This window comes from Calonectris borealis, chromosome 6 (genome assembly GCF_964195595.1).
Source record: "Calonectris borealis chromosome 6, bCalBor7.hap1.2, whole genome shotgun sequence".
Lineage (NCBI taxonomy): Eukaryota > Metazoa > Chordata > Aves > Procellariiformes > Procellariidae > Calonectris > Calonectris borealis.
The window spans coordinates 8,638,090-8,658,427 of record NC_134317.1 but is presented as its reverse complement, the minus strand read 5'-3'; the positions used below and the strand labels follow the sequence as shown (position 1 = coordinate 8,658,427).

Sequence of the window (20,338 nt, the reverse complement as noted above, 5' to 3'; positions counted from 1 at the left end):
ACAGTACATACTGCCTGATCTTCTACCTCAGCTGAAGTCTCCTCTGAAAAACGTCTCCTCATAAACATTCATTTCATCATCACTCACCATATGTTATTTATAAAGATGCGCAAATCCATTTTTGAGCAAAGATACCACAGCTTAAATAGTTTCTACAGCACAGTATTGATTTTATGTACACGTCCGCCTCGCTGCAGCGGTTCCTGTGACGCTGGGCGAACCCGAGCACCAGGAGCCTTTCCCGCCCATCGCTTCCAAGGACCGCATGCAAAAAGGCAACAGCTGGTTGCAGGTTACGGCAAATGCTAACTGACGATCCCCCGTGCAGGGAAACAAATCCTAAATAGCATATTTTCCCCTTGATTTGTGCTGGAAAGGCAATAGGGAAGAGTATCCACAGCTTTCTCACACTGTGATCAAAAAGGTGCCAAATGGGAAGCAGGAAGGACAGGGCAAACCCACCGCACCATGTGTCCCTCCAGCACGCCGGTGGCAAGGCAGCAGGCACGGGGACAGGGCACACGCTTCCTATTCACTGACTCCGCTCATCCTAAAGACGGGCGTGGGTTGACATAACATGGTCACCTCTTACCCTCATGGCCTACCTGTGACTGCAAAACCCAAATAAAATGTATTTTTTGAAAAGAAGCAAGAAACGCTAATGCAGTATTAAAGGAGGTGCCATCCTGCAAAAGGCTTGCGTGATGTTTTGCACAGTTCCCGGACGCAGGGCAGCAGCGTGGCAGCACGGCTCCTCGCGCTCTCTGCCCTCTGCCCCCCTTCACGTCTCGTATAAGAAACGCTCTCCATGAGACTGAGCGAGGCATTAAAGGTGGCATTAAAGGTGGCATGTGCTGTCACCTGCGCCCTTCCCAAATGAAGGAGTTCACTGAAAACCTTCATGTCAATCTAAGTAGCACAACAAACAAAAAAGAAAATGGGAGTAAGTAAAGGCGATTAGCTAATTAGTGATTAAATAAAGCTGTGGCCTGTCACTGACTGCCTTGGCAGGGAGGCTGCGGGGGGTGCCATCCCTTTTATCCAGAGTCGCAGCCGGTGACAGCACAGCAAAACCCCTCGGGCGCCCTGCGGCTGGCTGGTACCACTGCCCGGCATCCTTGCCACCAGCCCCAGAGGACTCCGTGCCGTCTCTGGGGGGATGTCCATCACACCAACAAGAGCAGCACATGCGATTTGGTACCCTGCGGACATGCTGCTGGCTGCCACCACTTCTCCAGAGAAAGCCTTGCCGTTTGCCAAAGGCTTGCTTGCTCAGAATCCCTCACCGAAATTTCACTGTGAATCTTTCTAAAGTATTTGCCCCGAAACTGGTATGTGCTGCAGGCTCCTTGCTGCACGCCCCGAGAACGCAGCCTACACAAGTGACTTCATCCCTGGCCTCCCCTGTGTTCAAATACTCCATCCCCTGGACCCTTACCGCTCCTGTACTGCTCACAGCCAAGCAAGTTCATTAATGTTAATTAATGACTGCTGTGTTTCATATTAAAATCACCAGTTCTGAGCTCTGAGACACAAAGAAGTTTCCATACATCAACAGCTTCAAAGCAATTGTCTCTATAGGCACACTCGTCCCCGGCCATAGTTGCAGGATAACTGTGGAAATTACCCCTCGGGGAAGAGGAGAAAAACTACCTAGTATTTACCTGGGGGGAAGATTGCACCCCCAGAGAGCTACCTATCAGCTCCTAATGGGTTACAACACTCGGCCTCTCAACAAATTATACAAAATTACACTCTGGTTAGCAGGGCTATGTGATTAATCCCACCAGCCCATAGTAAAAGGCATGAGAAGTGTCTGACCCTGATGAGATGAAGCCACAAGGTGGGTGCATATACCAAAAGCATTACCAAGTCTAGAAGGTTAATCAATATTGCTCATTTCATAAAGTCTTGAATTATTCCACTAAGTATATTTTACACTCAATATATTATATTATTTCTATGCCTCCAAGGGAAAGCTAGTTTAAAAAACTTAAAGGAAACATTTCAAATAGAGTAAACAGCTCTACAGATTTTGAAAATTGTTTACACTGAAAACTAAAATGCAACTGCAAATCCAATGCCCGATCTTTGCCATTCTTCCTCAGGCAAAACTCCTCCTGGAGGCAGCAGGAGTTTTATCTCAGTCACAGACTCTTGGATTACGGCTTAACCTGATAAAAGTTTGTTTCTCAGTTCCTACAAGACTCCTGCCCCAATACACACAAAACATTACCCAGTGGCCAGCCTTCCCAACTGCTTAAACCCCGTCTCAAAGCCAACCCGGCCATGCTGCAGACCCAGGGGCAGGCGCATCAGGGGGGGTGTTGGGATGGGAGAGGGCAGCGGCTCCCACAGCTGAGCTGGGCACGCAGCGGGAGCTCGGGGCAAATCAGCAATATCTGCCTGAGCAAACCCCGCTCGTCTCCTTCCCTCCACTACCAGGCATTCAGACCCCCCAAAAGCCCCTGTCCCAGCAGGGCCCCCCACAAGGCACCACCAGCTCTTCTGGAGCCATGTGTGACCATGGTAAGAGCAATAGATTCATGGCAGGTTTTTCTTACGTCCCTCCAAATCTCATTTCATTGTATTAATCACTAATAATGATTTATAAAATGCACTCACTGGAGGCAGGTGGAATTTTAAGGACCCTGCATCACACAGCTAACAGAGCATCCGCTCCCCAGAGACCCTCTACAGCTTCTCTCCACTAAGTTAAACAAACTTTGGACCAAATTCTCTCACAGCCAACTACGCAACTCCCTCAAATGAGCAGCAGTTTCACGAGTACGTTCAAGGGGACTGCTTTGGGTTTTAAGGTTTTTGAATGGGTCTGCTTTATTCCATGGAAGCCTAAGACATTTTATCTGAAGACAGGGACAAACAAACTCCTTAACAGATGGGAAGAGTTCCTTAGATATTAAGTAATTAAGCACACTCAGCACGTGTTGGCTCCTAAAGAAAATTCTTTTGAAGAGATAAGGCACGCTATAAATTGAGATTTGCGGTTAACCAAAAATCTGCCATTTCAACTTTTGCTCACAAGCCTAATCTCATAAATTGCTACATGAAAAATGAAGATATAAGGAGCATTACATGATTTACAAAATTATCAGATTGAGGTTTTTTTAAGCTTCCATGTTTGTATTCTTCCATTTTTCTGCAGTTGGCTAAGATTTAACAGGCAAGTAAATTGACTGCATTTTGATCTGAAATTGCCTTTCTGTGCTTGCCTTGCTTCCAATTCCAGTAAGCACCATCAGCAGGGAAAAGGAAACGGCTTTTCTCTACTGCAGCTCTTCCAAGGAAGCCAAGAGAAAGCCTTGAGTTTCCTCAGATTTATGAATACATCATTGACAACCCATCATTACGTCCAAGACAGCCTTAATGCTTTGGTGACCATCTTCAGCAAGACAAAACGCACCTAAGGCCTGAAGCAGTAAGACAAGAATTGCAAAGCAGCGAGTTGCCGCAGCTTACCATTGCTCCTTCACTCTTACTTTGCGCAACTTCTCGCTGCAGCCGAGCCACAGACAGCTTCTCCCTACGGAAAGAAAAGCATGTGAATAGCAGTTCATTTTTCACTGGCAGAGAGAATGCACCGCTTGCCCATCGGGGTGGCATTCCTGCACATCGCTCGGGTAACCCTCCCGGCAGACCCTGCTCTCCTCACCATGTTTCTCTGCAATATTTAGCGGCTGCGTTATTGTTTCATTTTGTGGCAATTTGACAGAACTGTCAATAAATCAACTGAATCTAAACATCATTTGTTCCATTCAAATAACAAAGTAGCTCATCACGCTGGCGATATGGAAACAGACTGTGCAGATCAGATTGTGTTATTTGTTTTCCTATAGCCTTGCACGTCAGCTTTATTCTGCACTATATTAACACAAGTTGGAAGGCTGTTAGATTATCAATAAATGTATGCATAAAAATGAAATTTAAAAAAAAACTATTCTATGCCTAAACATTCTGTGCTGCATTTTGTAACTACTGAATTATTACTTTTTTTTTTCATTAGCCTTTTTTCCTATCAAGTCCTTACCCAAACATTTGGCTTGACTCATGTAGCAATTAATTTGCTTAATTAAGAATTTGGTGATCACAACACACTTTCACCTGAACAGTTGTAAGAAAGGAATGAAAGTAGGGTTTTAGCATATGTAGAAACAGAAAGAGATTTTCACAGTGTATGGACTGGGAAAACGTAGCACGTACCAAGTATGTGAACTGCAAAACCTAGACAGTGGAAGGAGGTGCAGGAGCCAACCGCTACAGGAGGTGTATGGGAAGAGGAGAATTTGCTCTGGAAGCTCAGCAAAGCAGAAAATACTTTACAGAACAAGTGGGACTTAAGCAACCTACCATAATTTTAAAAGGATTTAAGAAAAACAAAGCCACTTTTTCAAGTAGCCTGTTTTTAAAGAATTATCTATTTGTGAAAGAAAAGCACCCTGCAGAAACATCGGAGGAATTTATCAGCACATGAAGAATTTATCAGTACACAACAAAACATAAATTTGCAGATAAATAAATTATTTACAAAAGATGATCAGCTTTGAAAACTTCCAGCAAAAGGATTTTTAAATCAGAATATATCCATTATCGAGTTGGAAATTTTCCATTTACTCGTGTATTGCCCAGAAATTCTACGTGGTCTAATTGGAAAGAAAGATATGAACCATCCCAGTGCAGCATCCTGGCACTTACCTGGGATATTTAAAATCTCTGCCCCAGTGACTACGTAGTATAACGCAAACGTAGGAGTGCCAATGGCTCAGGCCTGCTGAGACATGGCAGTGGGCAGGCAGCGCCGGCGCCGCGCAGCTACGCTGTTCGAGGGCCGGCGGGGCCAGCCTCGCGCCGCCCGCGAAGGGCTCCAGCCACAAGCCCGGCAGCCACGCCGCCCGGCTTTCCTGAGACATTTTGGGTTCAGGAAAGAAAACCGTCCTGCCGTGCACTGCAGTGAAGTATACAAAGTCTTGAAAACGCACAGACGCATCTCCCAGCTCTCTTGCCGCAGAGAAGAGCAGGGGCTGGAAACTCCCGTCCCCCAAAAACCTGCAAAGGTGCCCAGCCAGGGTTGAGGGAGGGCCCGGCGGCCGATGATCTCCCCAGACTCTGCAGCCACTCCTGGCATGGACTGGGTGACTCTCATCCAGCAGGAAAAGCTAAATGCTCCACGATATTTTATTCCTGATCTTGCAATAAAAATAGCCTTTAAACCACTTCTGCGAGCCATTTCTCAGGAACTGTTCCTGCTGAGGAAGGAAGATCTGCGTGCACCTTCCTAATTACTGTGGGAATGACAGCACTCATGTCACTCAGCCACAGCTCAACATACGCCCGGGTCACCAAACCAGTCCTCCCTCCCGTTTCAGTAAAAGACGTGGTATTTAAGTTAAGTCTCCCTAACAGTCACCTGCCCCCACGCGCTTGCTGCACCCCCACAACGCTCCCCGCGCAGCCGGCTGGTGGCACCCTGCAAGCACGGTTATCAGATTAATACCAGGCATTGCTAATATTGTGATTTGTAAACGTATACGATGTCAAAACCGCTGAATATTGGCAAAACCTAAAGATACAGCCACAGCCCAGTGGAAGTTGCATTTGTGTTACTCCAGCATAGTATCAAGATCCTCTTTTGCGCATCTGAAAAATTACTGAAAATTGAGAAGTGGCATTAGTACAGCATTGATAGCCTTAACCAAAGTATCCTAAAAACAGCTTCTAAAAGACACGTACTGCCCTCCCTCTTCCTTGCTCGGATACTATCACAGGCAAATTACAAAATTGGTTAATTCTATTTTAAGGATTTAGTTCGTCTGCTGGAAATAGCCCGTTACATTTTTACACCACTTCAGTGCCTTAATATGTTTTAGTGGAAAAGGCAAGTATACCCTTTGAGGGGGTTTTGACTTTTTAATTGCAAAACAAATGCCTAAAGGTATTTTATGAGAAAAGATGTAGGAGGAAAAAAATAAACAAACAAAAAACCCCACAAATCACTCTTCCATACACTTCCTGCCAGTGGTCTGCAAAGATTTATTTAGTTATTCCTCCTACATGAGGAATACTCCTACTTTCCTCTCTCCGTGTTACCTCCAACATGGAATCAGTTCCACATTTCTGGAATCTTGGAATTTTATCAGAGTAAATTCCATTCGAGCTCCACCCACAAAGAGGGCTCCTCCTAACTCTTCCCTCTCTGGGTGAGGATCCTAGCTGAGGTTCAGAACGGGCTTCCTTAACAGTTTTCCCAGCGAAGGAGAGCAAAGACCGGCATTCTCATACTGCCCTTATAATATTGCTGCTATTAGGAACAGAACCACTTTTCAACTGAAGAAAATAAAAAAGAATCCTATCACGTATGAGAAAAAAACTGCAATAGCGGATACAGAAGAGCCATCTGTTCCAACGGTGTCTAAAAATAAGTCAACTTTGAGGCAAGCAAATCTTCTCCCTCCCGCCTGCACTCCCCGGGCGAAGGAGCCATGCGCTCGCAGCCAGACCTTCGCAGATGGTTACCTTCATCTAGGCAGGACGCACGGCAGAGGCTCAGCGTGCCTCTGGACCACAGTCATCCGCGAGATCATTCCAGGGAGCTTCATTTGTGATGCACTTGGCCCGTCGCCCGCAGTAAGCTACTTCCCACCACCTCTGTTCAAACGTATGCCAGTATAATGAGTGAGAAATGTGGTCAGAATCCTGTTACGAGCCAACAGCATTTAACACCAATTTGCAGTGTTGGAAGTTTTCATATAAGATACATGACAAGGGAGAGCAAGGACCTTCACGTCTAAGCACGACCAAATAAACCCAGTGGTTACTACCCACCATCTCAGGCAGTTTTGATTAAGACAGCACCTTCAGCAACTATTCTCAGCCCTCGTTTTTTAACACAGTGTTACAATTGGATAAGCATTTTACTATGACTGAGCTGCAAAAATAATAAGCTTTTAGCTGCTTTAACCTTTCAGACGTTTCAAATGCAAAGAACATTTGACATGCAGCTTCAAAGTTAATCTCATTTTTTAATCTTTGCTTTTAAATAGAAAAAATCAGTAGCATTACTTTGTTGCTATACGGTTTTATTTATTTTTAATCAAGCATGTTTCATCCCTACAGCGTGATTAATTAACGAAGTTAATCAGCAACTACAGCTAACCTGCAAGAAAACAAAATTTTCTCTGAGGATTTAAAAAATTAAAACGTGTTCATTGAGAAGTTCTCATGTTCGCTTTTGAAAAACCACCAAATGATGAAAGGTTTACAAAAATGCTCTTCGAAAGCGCAGTTTATGCTCTTAAGTTTGAATATTTGCATTGTAAGTGGCAAAATTCCCAGCCAAGGACTTTGCGAAGAGATAATTAAAGGAGCCAAACAAGGATTCAATTATATCCTTTCCAGATGGAACCGAGACACAAGTAGTTACTGTGTGGATGGAAGAAAGATGTATTTCAAGTCTCAGTATCGCTAGTAGATATTGCAGTAGCTTGTTCTAAAAAACAACAGTTTGAGGAAAGCCCATTTAGTCCAAGAAAAACATAAATGTGCTAAATAATCCCGCAAATTCTAAACTCTTCTCAAACTAAAGTTTCTCCTTCACTCTCCCTTCCCATCAGTTTGACTCATTCAAGCACCAGACAAAAACCCTGTACCATACGACAGTGACAGCTAACACACGCAGCTCAGGGCTTCACTACAAAACTCTGCTACCTGAACTTCTCCCAGTCCACTGGGATAAAGGTAGGTAAGTAAGTCGATGCCATCACAAGCCCCCCTCTACCACATAATTTTAAATGCCGATACTGTTCCTGACTTGGTAACAGATATCCTCCTATCAAACAACACAATAAAAGCTACATTAGACAAGTGAAAGACTCCATTTTTCTTAGCTCTCCTTCTTTATATTGCTATTGATACAACACCACAAAAAACTCTAGCAGTGAACTTCAGCTTTTCAAATTTTGAAATAACACTTTCATTTTTATTCTGAAACCTCATATTCAGAAGCTCTTAGATACAGGGCTTTGCTTCTGCATCTAACACAGAAAGGTATTACTTAAAATAGCTTCTGGATAAAGTTATGAAATAAAGATTCCCTTAAAATGTGCTGAATTACATCCATTTGCCAAGATCTCAGCCATACGTATCAGGATGTATTTTCAGTGGTAAATAATAATTTTACAGTTTTAATGAAGAAAAATAATTTTATAGTTTTAATGAAGAACACAATCAAAACTCAGAATGAATTGAAAATGTCTTAGCAACACTGTCCGAAACGTAAATTAATGCTTCAGCGAACCTTAACCCCCATGATCCACTGGGAAGACAAGGGCTCTATCAAACCCTGACGTTGTCCTTTCCTGCCTCAATCGCATGCAGCAGCCCCACGACCTGCCAGCGTGCATTGACAGGTCTTGCATTTTCAACATTGACACATGAAGATTTCAAACTTGTCCTATTTCCTTTTTCCTAAGTAAATTATTACTTTCCTACACAGGGGATGAACGTGGACAGCTCCCAAGTTACTCATTTGTTTCTCTACTCACCTTTTTTTTCATGAAGTGGAAAGTATTTTCTTCATGTTTCATCCTTCCTTGAACTTTCACTCTGAAGTGATTTCATTTAGAAGTGGTCCGTTCTGCACCATAAAATGAAGCCCAGCTTTTCCTTTCATTTTATAACTTACATTATTTGTAAAGCCAGAAAATCACCACTTGACCCACTGAAAAAGTCAAGCTTTGAAAATATGCTTTTAACATTTGTTTTATGTTTGGTGATTGTGTTCAATCAGAAGGGCCAAGCTATACACCAGCAAGTCCTTCTGCAGGCTATTTTGGAGCAGAGAAATTCAAACCGAGTTTCCCACTCTACACTATTGCTGGGAGATTCAAAAAGTGAGTAAATACTCTGTTCATGCAGGGAAAAAACAGTCAGAAAAATGACAGAGACAGACACAGAATATGAAATTGCAAGGCATCTCTAACCATTGTGCCTTGGCACCACTCCTTATTTATCACCTACCAAAATTATTTCTCTACAACTTTTTCCCCCCCCATATCATCACTTGTCGCCATGGCATTGTTTTTCAAACAAACCACAAAAAACACCACTAAAATCCATTAAACTCATGTTCCAGCACGGTGTCAACACCTAGGGGCAGGGCACTAGTCTGTGCGGAGAGCCACAAGCCCGCTTCCTCCAACTCCTGGTTTTCCAGGGAGGTTTCCCATCCGATCGCTGAGCAGGCTCGACCCCGTCGAGTCTATGAGACCTCACAAGGGAACAGCTGCGGGTGGAACGACCGCAGTGAACTAATGCGCCTCTTTCAGCTCCTCTTGCGGTCGCAGTGGTTAGCGATGCTGCAACCTTCCTTCCTACTGAAGGTCACGTACAATGAAGGCATTTGGTGCTTTATAAACGTCAGCATCGTGCGCATTTTGAAACTAGTCTTTTAGAGTTGCAACAGTTTAACTAGATCTGGCAATAAAAGAGTCATCTTGCAAAGAAATATTCATTGCTAATTTAAAGCTGAGCAAAGTACGAGCTTTATTTAATTATTTTTACAATAATTGCAAAGACAGGAGTTACAATAAGGGAAGTACTCATGCTGTCAAGCAGAAGCAGAATAGATAGGATGAGCCACCAGCAAGGCACAGGCTCCTATTTATTGCTAATTTATTTGTATTCATTTCTGAATGAAAGATAAGCATACAGAAAACATCATTTACATTAAACTTTTCTTCTACAAGACATGATACTCCCAAATCCAGACAAACAAAACAGGTAGTAACTTATTTAAACTGTATTTTCTTTGGGTGACACTAACAGTAGGGAAAAAAGCCACCCAGGAATTGTAACTATAATCTAAAATATGTATTAGCAATCCCCAGGGGCTCCTCACCAATTTCCACGGATTTTAATGTATATGAAATCTGAATTAGAAGTTCAAAGATCATCTAGTTACTTTCCAGAAGCATCCAAACAAGACACCAAATGCAAAAGAAATACCACAGAAGAAGACAACGGGGTAACACAGGGCTGAGTCACGTCCTTGGTCAGAAAGGAGGAGGCAAAAAGTGCCATAAGAGAGAGCGGAACGTAGCGGGGGCAGATCCTTCATTATAAAAGCAGTAAGGTTGCCTTTGGCTAGGAAAGAGGGGCAGAGCCATGGCAGAGAAATTAGAAAAGGAAAGGTTATCACGAGTCCATGGCAGATTATGATGGGATTGTTTTCATGACAAACTACTCTCTCGGCACCAGCACGGCAGCCGAGGTCAGCGGGGCACTTAAGCACGGTAATTCTTCTGTCCTAAGCATGTACATGGGGACAGACGGCGATGCATTTTCAACAGAAGCATCTTCTCTCACATTGGCAATCTTTATTACTTCATTGACATTTATTGTTTTCAACACTGAAATTATGGGTGCAAGACTATACACTTTAATGATTCACTGATATTTCAGACAACTTCAAATATATCTACTTTTTAATGTTGGGGTGTCTCCTTCCACTATTTGTGCTGACTCCACAACACAGCCCACTTCTGAAATTCTGAATATATTGGGGCCAACAGTATCAGACATAGTTAGGGAGGTCTAGACCCAAAGTTTAAAGTGTTGGGTTTTTTTTCCTCTCAAGCTTTGAGATGGTTTTTAACCTTGGTAATGTAGAAAAGCCAGCAAGTGAAGAGTAAAAGCTTTTTAAACAGAGACCTTCAAAAAATGTTCATTAGTAACTGCTAAATAATTAGAATGACAATACACAGAGCCAGCAACCCCCATTTCAGTTCCTTCACAAGACAAGAAGACGGTACCAACCACCACAATCAATGCAGTTTTTGATTAAGAAAAAAAAACAGGAAAAAAAAGTGATTCCTTCCCTATGACGCACACATTCAGTTGTAGGAGAAAAGATTAATGTCTGTATGACACAATGCCAAATCATCAGGATAATTATGAATTATACCAAGCAATCATTTTACAAATCTCCTGGAACATCTCACTTATGACCATTATTCACGAGATAATGCATTCGGTTGCAATTTTTTTCAGCTATATCCCTCTGAAGCCTTTCTTTTGGGCTGAGATTCCAGGTGGAAGAAGAAAATCAGTGGGGAAAAAAAAAGCTGGATTTTTTTATGAAACACAAAAATGGAGAGAAAAAATTAATATTTTCCTAATAATTTCTAAGGTTTGTGGACAGTAGTGAAAGATACTGAAAGATTTATTTTAAAAATCAGCCCAAACACAAGACAATAAACTGCAGCAGGCAAGGGAGTTACACCTGGCTATCAACTTTAATGCAACATCAAGTATGAAACATCAAACACCTAAATGCCAAGAAACACCAGGTAAACAGCACTACAGTACTGAACTCTGAAATACATCTAAAGTACAGGTTTTCACATTATAAATTAAATAGTCCATGCATTATGTAAAGCTTGCATTTACAGAAAAGTATAGTTAAGGTTTTAGCAGGACCAATTCTGCGCAGATCTGCTCCCTGTTTAAACCTTTTGATTCAATATATCCCATAAACTACTAAAACACACTACTACAAGTAAATGAGCGTAGGATCTGTCCCACAGAATTTGTTATTATTGAAAGTGGTACATTAACCATGAACCTTATTGTCTCTGTTCTGCAATCCACACCACAAAATACCTAGCAAAAGCAATTTGACAAATTCACACTGTTGTAGTTTGGAATTTCTTGACACAAGTGACTGATTTATCAATTTTAATGTTACATTAACAGTAATATTTGTATTTAATGCTGTATTATTTCTGCCAATAAGTTGCAATCAAAAAAGCATACAGTGGGACTTTGTATGATTAGGCAAGCTGCCAAGTTCTCGAAGACTTATCATCATGGAAAACCCCAGTGTTCGAACAGGAAAAAAAAGAAGAAAAGGACTAACAGAAGTCAGTTTGGAATATTAATTCAGAAAAAAAACCTTTAAATTATAATATAGGCAACTGTTGCACACAGATCCCCATCCTCTACTACAAGAATGACTGCTTGCTCTTCTTTTCAGGTGCTATTTTAAAATATTTTATACAAACGAAAGCATCTGTTTAATGAAAGCCCTAAAATGCTCTAAAATGTCTAAAATTTGTTTCTGAGAACTCTTTCACAGTACAAGGCCTACAGTTAGCACTTTTCTAATTGAAACAAAACAGAAGTGTTTATCTTCTTTTTGACAGCGTTCTCAGAGCCACTGTATCATTCTTATGACCTTCTCCAAGCAAATTTTACACTACAACCTTTCCCTTCTTGTACACTACTAAACCACCTTCTGTAGAAGTATATGGTCCAGGAGCTCCATTTCCTTCAATAGGACAATAGGACAGTAAGACAGGTTGCTGAAAAACTCCCAGTTTAGCTTTATAGTGCAGCTGGGTTCAAAGCGGATGATGAAAGAGGCACAGGGTCATTGCTACGTGACCATTTGGCCAATGGGAAAAAGACAACAGTTTAAGCCACCACCTCTTACTCCCTCTTATTTCCAACACGCACAATTGCCACTCTTCATTTCACATGCCCACAAGATGCTTTTCTGCTCCTGATCCCCAAATACACCTGCTCTCATTGCTGGAAGTACCGAAGCCGGTAACATTTGGCTGTTCAGCAGAGCTGACACGAGCCTGGCAACACATCAGCCACCAACTCAAGGAAGATGCTGCTAAAGCAGATGCCACTTTCAAAAGAGTCAGATTTTGATTTCTGTGACCTGGTGAAATTAAAAGTAACAGCAGTGATATAAATACAGCCACTCCCTCTACAAAGCCATCGAAAGATTCTTTTCTTTTTTCTTTTAAATGCACAGTCAAGAAAGAAGAGATGGAGCAGGGACTAGAAAGAAGCCACTGTGCCTAAGGGTACTTTTCGCATCTTGCCTTTCTTCAGCACATCAGTCAGAACTTCTACTCTACTCTAGATTTAACACCAGCCTACTGTTGTAGGTTGTGCACTGCATTGCCATTAGGGAAATTGTAGCTCTTTCTCCTCTGTTTAAATGCTCCTAGCAGTGTCTTTCAGCTTGTGAGTGTGTAAGTTCTTACTTGGTGATCTGCTGTTCATTTTTAAGCTGGGTCAAGCCTTTCTCTAGACTAGATGGAGTCTCAGTCCTTGTGTTTCTGGTTGGGATATTCTGTATGGTTTGAAGTACTAGACCTTTACAGCACACAGATTTATACTATTTTTATTGCATTGTTTACTTGTGTTAGTTTTTTTAAAATAATAAATATTTGGAATCCAGGAGATATCTTCTGATATATGAAGAATTCTCTGGATTGTGACCCAAACAGAATTAGCTGTGAATCCTGAACCCCTTCAGCCATTTCTAGTAAAAGTGAATTCTTTTTTTCACTAAGCCTGGACTGAAGAAGACCTTGAAAAATGAAAAACAAAGGAAGAAACAAGCAAACAAGATCTTCTTTTTGCAAAGGACTTGGAAGTTGAGCTAACAAATCCCCCAATCACCGGTTGCTCATATATATTTTTTCTCTGGAGATTTGTCACATGGAGATGATGTGCTGTGGAAGTTCTTTTGAAAGGATATGCATTTCCCTAAAGGATTTTTAATGAGAATTTATTGCTCATGAAAGATTCAGGATTGGCAGCACTTCAGTCTTCAGTTAATGATCTTTGTTTATTAACATAAAAGGCATCACGCTTAACAGGAATGTAACTTTTCCAACCAATGCATCAAAGCACAAAAGAATTCTCACTCCTTCAGTCTTACCCCCTGAGGCTGTCTGGGAGGGTGCTAGCTGAAATTTATATGGTTATCCTCTAGGAAAATGAAGTCAGAACATAAGGCTGGAAATCGTGGAAACATTTCTTCATAGCTGAAATTACTCAGCCGCAAATTAAGAGCAAGAAATGGCAGCAGACTGACATTACTTCTTATAGTGCCTATTCTGTCCATGCAAGTCTTTTACCACTATTGGAAGATCTGTGCTTAGTCCTAATCCTAATTGCTCTTAAATTCTGTGGTTAACATTCACGCAAAATGCTGATTTCACATGCTGTTAGTAAATTACCAGCTTTTGAAACTCACTGAATTTGCAAGAAGGCTGTAGACAACTGGGTCTGTAAACCAGAGGTCCCAGAAACACACCACTAAGCCATCTCTTGTATCCATCTTTTTTCCATGGAAAAAAAAAGGCAGAAGTGCATTTCTTCAGAAAAAAAGGACCAAATGTACAACTGAAGAAAAATGGGGTGTAAAGCACAAAAACCAAATACATTGTTTCAGACACTAAGTCCAACACTGTTTTGGACACTAAGCTCAACCAAACTCTTTAGATCCCACTGCTTTCTTCATAACTAGCTTTCCTTCTGCTCTGCCTGAGTGATACATCCAGCTCTCATTTGTTTGTGAGAACTTTTAGAAAGATTTTTCTCCCTGTTCTCTACAAAGCTTTTCAGTTTTGCTTTTATAATTCAAAGAAGGTATCTGATTTTGCTTCATTACTGGTTGACCTCTTACCTCTGTTTTCCACTCCTTTGTTCCCAGATCATCACAACACACTCCTGGTATTCTTTGTAATCTCTTTTTTTGGGGGGTGTTACAGAGCGATGTGGTTTTATCCATCCAGAAAGCCCACAGCATGAAGACTTCTGTTTTTCTTAACAGGCTGCACTTACCATGTCTTTTCTTTCTCTGAGCTACATTTATTGCACACTCTGTAACCTTCCAGTTGTCACTCATGTGCTATTCTAATTGAACATTAAAATATTTTGGAAAAATCATCCTCTGGTGTTTTTTTTTGTGGACAAGGAACAAAATCAAAGTGATTTTATTCTGTTTCACTCACTAGACTTCTCTCTCTCTTGACTTTTTTCCTTTATGAAATTGTTCAATACTTAAGTATTCTGGCACAAATTGCTAGCAAATCTGCAATGACCTTCTACTCAAAGAGAAAATACAGAAGAGAATCAAAGTTGTTCAGAAAGAGTCCTTTTCTTTACTCTTAAATTGTTTTTTTGTTGTTCCTTGTAATTTCACTTTGCACCTTCAAGAGTAGGAATACTGTTCTATTAAGACCCAGAAATACTGCTCAATCAGTGGACACGTTTCTACTGTCTCGATTTTAAGGCCAGAGGCAGCTGGAACTCGGATCAGGCCCCCGGAATGGCATTTTGTCCTGCAGCCCATCTTTCCTTTCCTCTACCAACTCACCTGAGGGATGAAAGGACGAGAGGAAATGGCCTCAAGTTGCGCCAAGGGAGGTTTAGATTGGACATGAGGAAAAATTTCTTTATTGAAAGAGTGGTCAGGCCTTGGAACAGGCTGCCCAGGGAAGTGGTTGAGTCACCACCCCTGGAAGTATTTAAAAGGGACATGGTTTAGTGGGCATGGTGGTGTGAGGTTGACAGTTGGACTCGATGATCTTAAAGGTCTTTTCCAACCTTAATGATTCTATGATTCGTCTCACATCATTTTACAGGAAATCAAATAAACTGAACAGTGAGATGCCACATACACCTTTGGGTACAGCAGAAGAACAGCAGCACCGATTTCCATGGGTATTACCTGCCCACCTCTAGACTGCGCATCGGGCACTAGGATTACAGAGCAGTAACATGGAGTACCTTGCACTCAGGAAATCATCAGAATGGGTCAAAGCATATGCCAAACCAGCCTATCAGATACATACATAAATATAGATGCTCTCTATACAAGGGAAAACATCCACATGTAAACCACATAGCTCCTGTATTTGCACTTCTAAATTTCCATTCTGTGGTACAGTGTATAGAAACCACTGGAGACTGTGAGTGCCCAATGAGAAAATGTAGCAAAGGCAGTGGAGTAAAAACTAAATGAATGCACACAAGACATTTTTTTTTAAATACACTTTGAAGCAACAACCAATATGAGGGAAAAAAAGGCTCCTAAAATGATAGAAATATGGTTTGCAGCATACAATTTAATAATTGATCAATACTGAGCATATATGCTGAAAGACATGCAATATTTGCCATGTTTACAACATTGCTGTGAAATCAGCTATTCGGTTTTACATATGTATATCCATGATCTCTATTATTAAAAGCATTAATGCATCTATTCAAGCATTTGAATTTATACTGTAGTAGTGAAAAAAAAATTGAACCAATTATGAAAATAAGTTCAGATATCCATCCATTTTTCGTAATTCTGAAAGTAAAAAGCATGTTTCATAGTTGAAGGACATTTGAGATAAACTCTGCCAAGATCATCTTTTGTAAAATTATCCACTTTTGGTAAAAATGTAAAATGGATGATTTGTACTTTAAGAGCGACAGGTCATTTAACGATGTGCAACAGTTGGTTCTCAGGCCACCTGCAAAGAGCCACTGGCACGAACACGTCACTCATAGCACGTGCTTAGCATCAATACAGACCCTGGAGGGACCTTCCGACAGGGCTCCCAGCAAGGGAGATATAAAATTAATGAAATAATTATTTTCTGAGAGCATTTCTCAAATGTCTACATAAAATACATTTTGGATGTACTGATAGGCAGTAATTGCCACTTAGTTTTCAGATTCAGGAATGTGATCCTGTTTATTGACTGCAAAGATTTGGAGAGCAAAGGCAACACAGACTTTTCTATAAATCTCTGTGAACTTCAGTAACCTACTAGTTTTGTGAAGAGGAAAAAAAGAGGAAAGCTAATAACAAATTTCCTTGGAAAAAGTTATAAATTGCTGGGCTTCCCTCAGTCCTCCCCCAGGCTAGGGAAAATGCTTCAGTATGCCTTAAACAAAATAATGTTCTCTGAACCACGTCTCACTATGCCAGAAAGAAAAAAACCAGCACGTTGAAAATCACTTTGAAGTATCCTTCAGCAACGCAACACATGAATTCATATTCATGCAGCCTTACAGCAATAAAATCAGTTCCATGCTAATGATATAATTGTTTCTTCTATCACTCTGTCTATAAAGGCAGACTAGATAAAGTCAAAGGCAGTGGCCTCTGGCTGATTATGTGTTTTGACAAATTAGATTATTAACTGGAACCTCAAACTCGAGCTTCGTTGTCTCAGTAGACCTAAAAGGGGAGAAAAAAAGACTTGCTTTTGAAAGGACACGGATCTACAGGGACCCCAGCCTAGACTGAGAGCCCATTATTTGTACTGAACCAAACAGCGGCTGGCATGCACAGAGTCTAATTTTAATATAGAAATTATAGTTGTCACTTTAAATAATGGCCACAGCATCTGGTAATATATGCAAAATGCTTTCCAACATGTTCAAGTAGGTATGGAGAAACCAAGTTATCAATGACAGTTCTACCACATAATATACCAGTCTAACACTTAACAACACTGAAAATGAAATCCAGAGCACATCAGAAATATTAGTGGAGCAATGACAGTATTTTTGTGTGTATTTATGAAGCCATTTAAATTCACATATAGTCAAATCACAACCTCGGTGGTTGCCTAGGAATGAAGCAGAGAAGACTGAATAGCAACAGGCACAAGATCCACCTGTCTTGCTCAAGTTGTTTTACTGAGCTCGGTTAAAAAACTCACATGTGGTGACCTGAACTTCCTTTAAAGCCTGCATCTTTAAAACCTGCTCTCTGAATATTAAATGAAAAAACATTATCAGCTGAAACTTGGGTACTGTCTATCCTTTCAGCTAGTGCTGCTCAACAAAGTCGGGCCAGAACTGTTACCTAAAACTTTTCTAATTATTCGTGATGTGACTGCGAATCCTACTATGAAAAAGTCTACTGCCATCATGTTACAAGTAAACACCATCTAAAAAAATAGCTTTCTGTTTAAAACCTGAATCAGGGAAGCAAACCTCCAAGAAACCCCAGACAAATTAAACCTTCTTTTTTTAAAGGGGCATTTTAAATTATTTTCCCCAAAGACATCAGCCAGATCTGCTTCGTGAATGAGGCCGGCTTCCCAAAGCTCAAAGAGCATCAACTTCAATGGAAGTTCAACTTTAGCAAACAAAACAAGTAATTTAAAAGATACGGGTGAATAAGGATTAAGATGTGTTAGCATTCAGGCCTTTCCAAACATATTAAATGTATATTAAGAAATACTTAAAATATTAACTGTCTGAAGTCTTAAAATGGAAAGATTTTCAGCAGTTCAAATGTCAACCAGATACTTAGGCAAACCTGCATTTCTCCAGTTTCCACAACAAATAACATGTTTTGAAACCGATTTGATGTTTGAATAAAGCTCCTTGCCATTTTTCACAGCAGAAAGATTCCAGTATTATATCTGGGTAATGAACGGTGCTCTGAAATGACTTATTACAGTCATCACCACAGCCAGCTACATCACCTTTAGTAGGAAGCAAAATAAAAATCACATGCAGTGTTCACGTAGCATCACCACAAGTATTACCTCATTTACAGAATTAGGAAAGAGTCAGTTTCAAACCAAGGTATTGATTATTTCAAAATTGAATTCCCCAGTCAAAAGCTATACTAAGAAAATAAAGCCAGTAAAGGGCATTTGCCCATTAAGCAAGTGAGCCTAACCTTGATTTTAAGTTACTTAGGTATTAGAGATCATAAAACTAGAACTACACTTTAAGTACCTATGTTAATAGAGTAGGAAGGAAAACAGCCATATATAAAATTGGTGATAAACTTTGTAGATAAATTTCCTGCATCATTACATGGCCATGCCTTTAGTTTACATGAGATCAAAACAGCTGCCAGAAAATACATACATAGGCATTTTGAATTTTTGCTGCTTAAATCTAAGGTACACATTTACCTTGAATTCAAAGAATCAGAATGAGGCTGCGATAAGCACCTACTTTAACATCCACCACCAATAATTAGAATTTTCTGCGCGAAAGCTGACAGAAGCAATCTTCTCCATACTTGGGGTTCATTAGCAAAATTGTAACAGTCGCTCTTCTTAACAGGTGTTTTACAAGAGTGCAAAAAGAACTGAAAGTACTTTCATATACAGAATACATGTTATTAATGGTCTAAATTGCTATACAGGTGTTCAGAGCTTTTCCGAACTCAGGGGATCAATATCTAAGAGATGTTTGGATTCACTTTCCTTTCTGAAAGTCCCCAAAGCAGAACAGAATAGCTTCTCCTTTCTCATTATGCTGCAAGAACAAGCATATTTTGATACACTAAGATACTCCCATGTTGACATATTTTTCTTAACGAGATATTGTCTTAATTAGTTTCGTCTATCATTTGGAGGTTACCTGGAAGACATGTTAAGGATTTTTTTTAGTGAAGCAGAAAAAAACATATGGTTTTAGATTGCATGTTATTTCTTACTATAAAACCAGTACCTGCTCATTACTGCACATCCCATAAAAACAGTTTTCATAGGTGACACTGAAAGCTGTTAACATCTAATCTCACGTGGAAATGAAATGCTAGGATTTTATTCTGCACAAAATACTCACATATTGACCCCTTCATCAAACATTGTCGGTGAGAATGCGTGACCAAGACAAAGGTCTTGCTTTGCCCTGCTGCTGATCTGGCAATAAGGTAAGGCTTTGCACCCGCAGTTCTTCCGCTGGCCTTTGTCTAGAAGGTTCTCACTCGGCATCAATACAACGTCCCAGTGTGTTAGATGACTATACAGCTACTTGCTAAATTCAAAATTATTTTAGTTCGCATACTCATGCTTTTTTCGCAATCTCAGATGTAGGAAAAGATAAACTCTCAAGGTACATGAGGTCTATCAACAGGTACTTTCTCCTGGTACTGTCTTGTGAAAACATTGTGAAAAACTTTACCTACTTATAGACAGTACTTCTGTATGCACCTATAAAAATTATAGCTTTACTTAAAAATCCAAAGCTTCAATCTCTCAGAATTGCAAGTGACAGATAAAGAAAACTATCTATTTTCTAGATAGGTATTGAATAATTTCCATTTTCCGCTACATACATGTCACGGTCTACAAAGTTTCCCAAAGACATATTTTCTTTAAAAACAGTGATATCTTTTAGAGCATCCCCTGCAACAACATCAATCAACTTTCCTTTTCTGAGGAAAAAGTTGCTAAGTAAACGCACACATGTACCTCATAGTGTCAAAGGTATTAATGAAGAAAAGTATTTAAAAATGCTAGAAAATTATGGCCACCATATCAAGCAGCAATTTAGTACTTTAAACAGGCAGCCAGATGGCTGGTTTCAGTCAGCCCATTTCCACTGACATGTATTTAATCAGCTGAGTTACCCCAGACAAATAACTAGCCCGGATTTTTAAGAGAGAGACAGTGACGGAGCAGGATAGCTAGAGCTGGAGATCAGCAGGGTTTAGAAATGACTTGAGGCTGGGGTTCGCCAGCCCTCGGCAGGCCGG

At 40.6% G+C, this 20,338-nt stretch overlaps 1 protein-coding gene across 1 annotated transcript in view; it reads right to left on the bottom strand.

Moving 5' to 3' along the window:
- The window catches only part of NCKAP5 (NCK associated protein 5), a 398,069-nt gene that overhangs the window by 220,890 nt on the left and 156,841 nt on the right, over nt 1-20,338 (bottom strand). Inside the window, exon 4 of the mRNA XM_075152767.1 lies at nt 3,481-3,544. Within this exon, the coding sequence (XP_075008868.1) occupies nt 3,481-3,544 (64 nt within the window). The remainder of the gene's footprint in view (nt 1-3,480; nt 3,545-20,338) is intronic.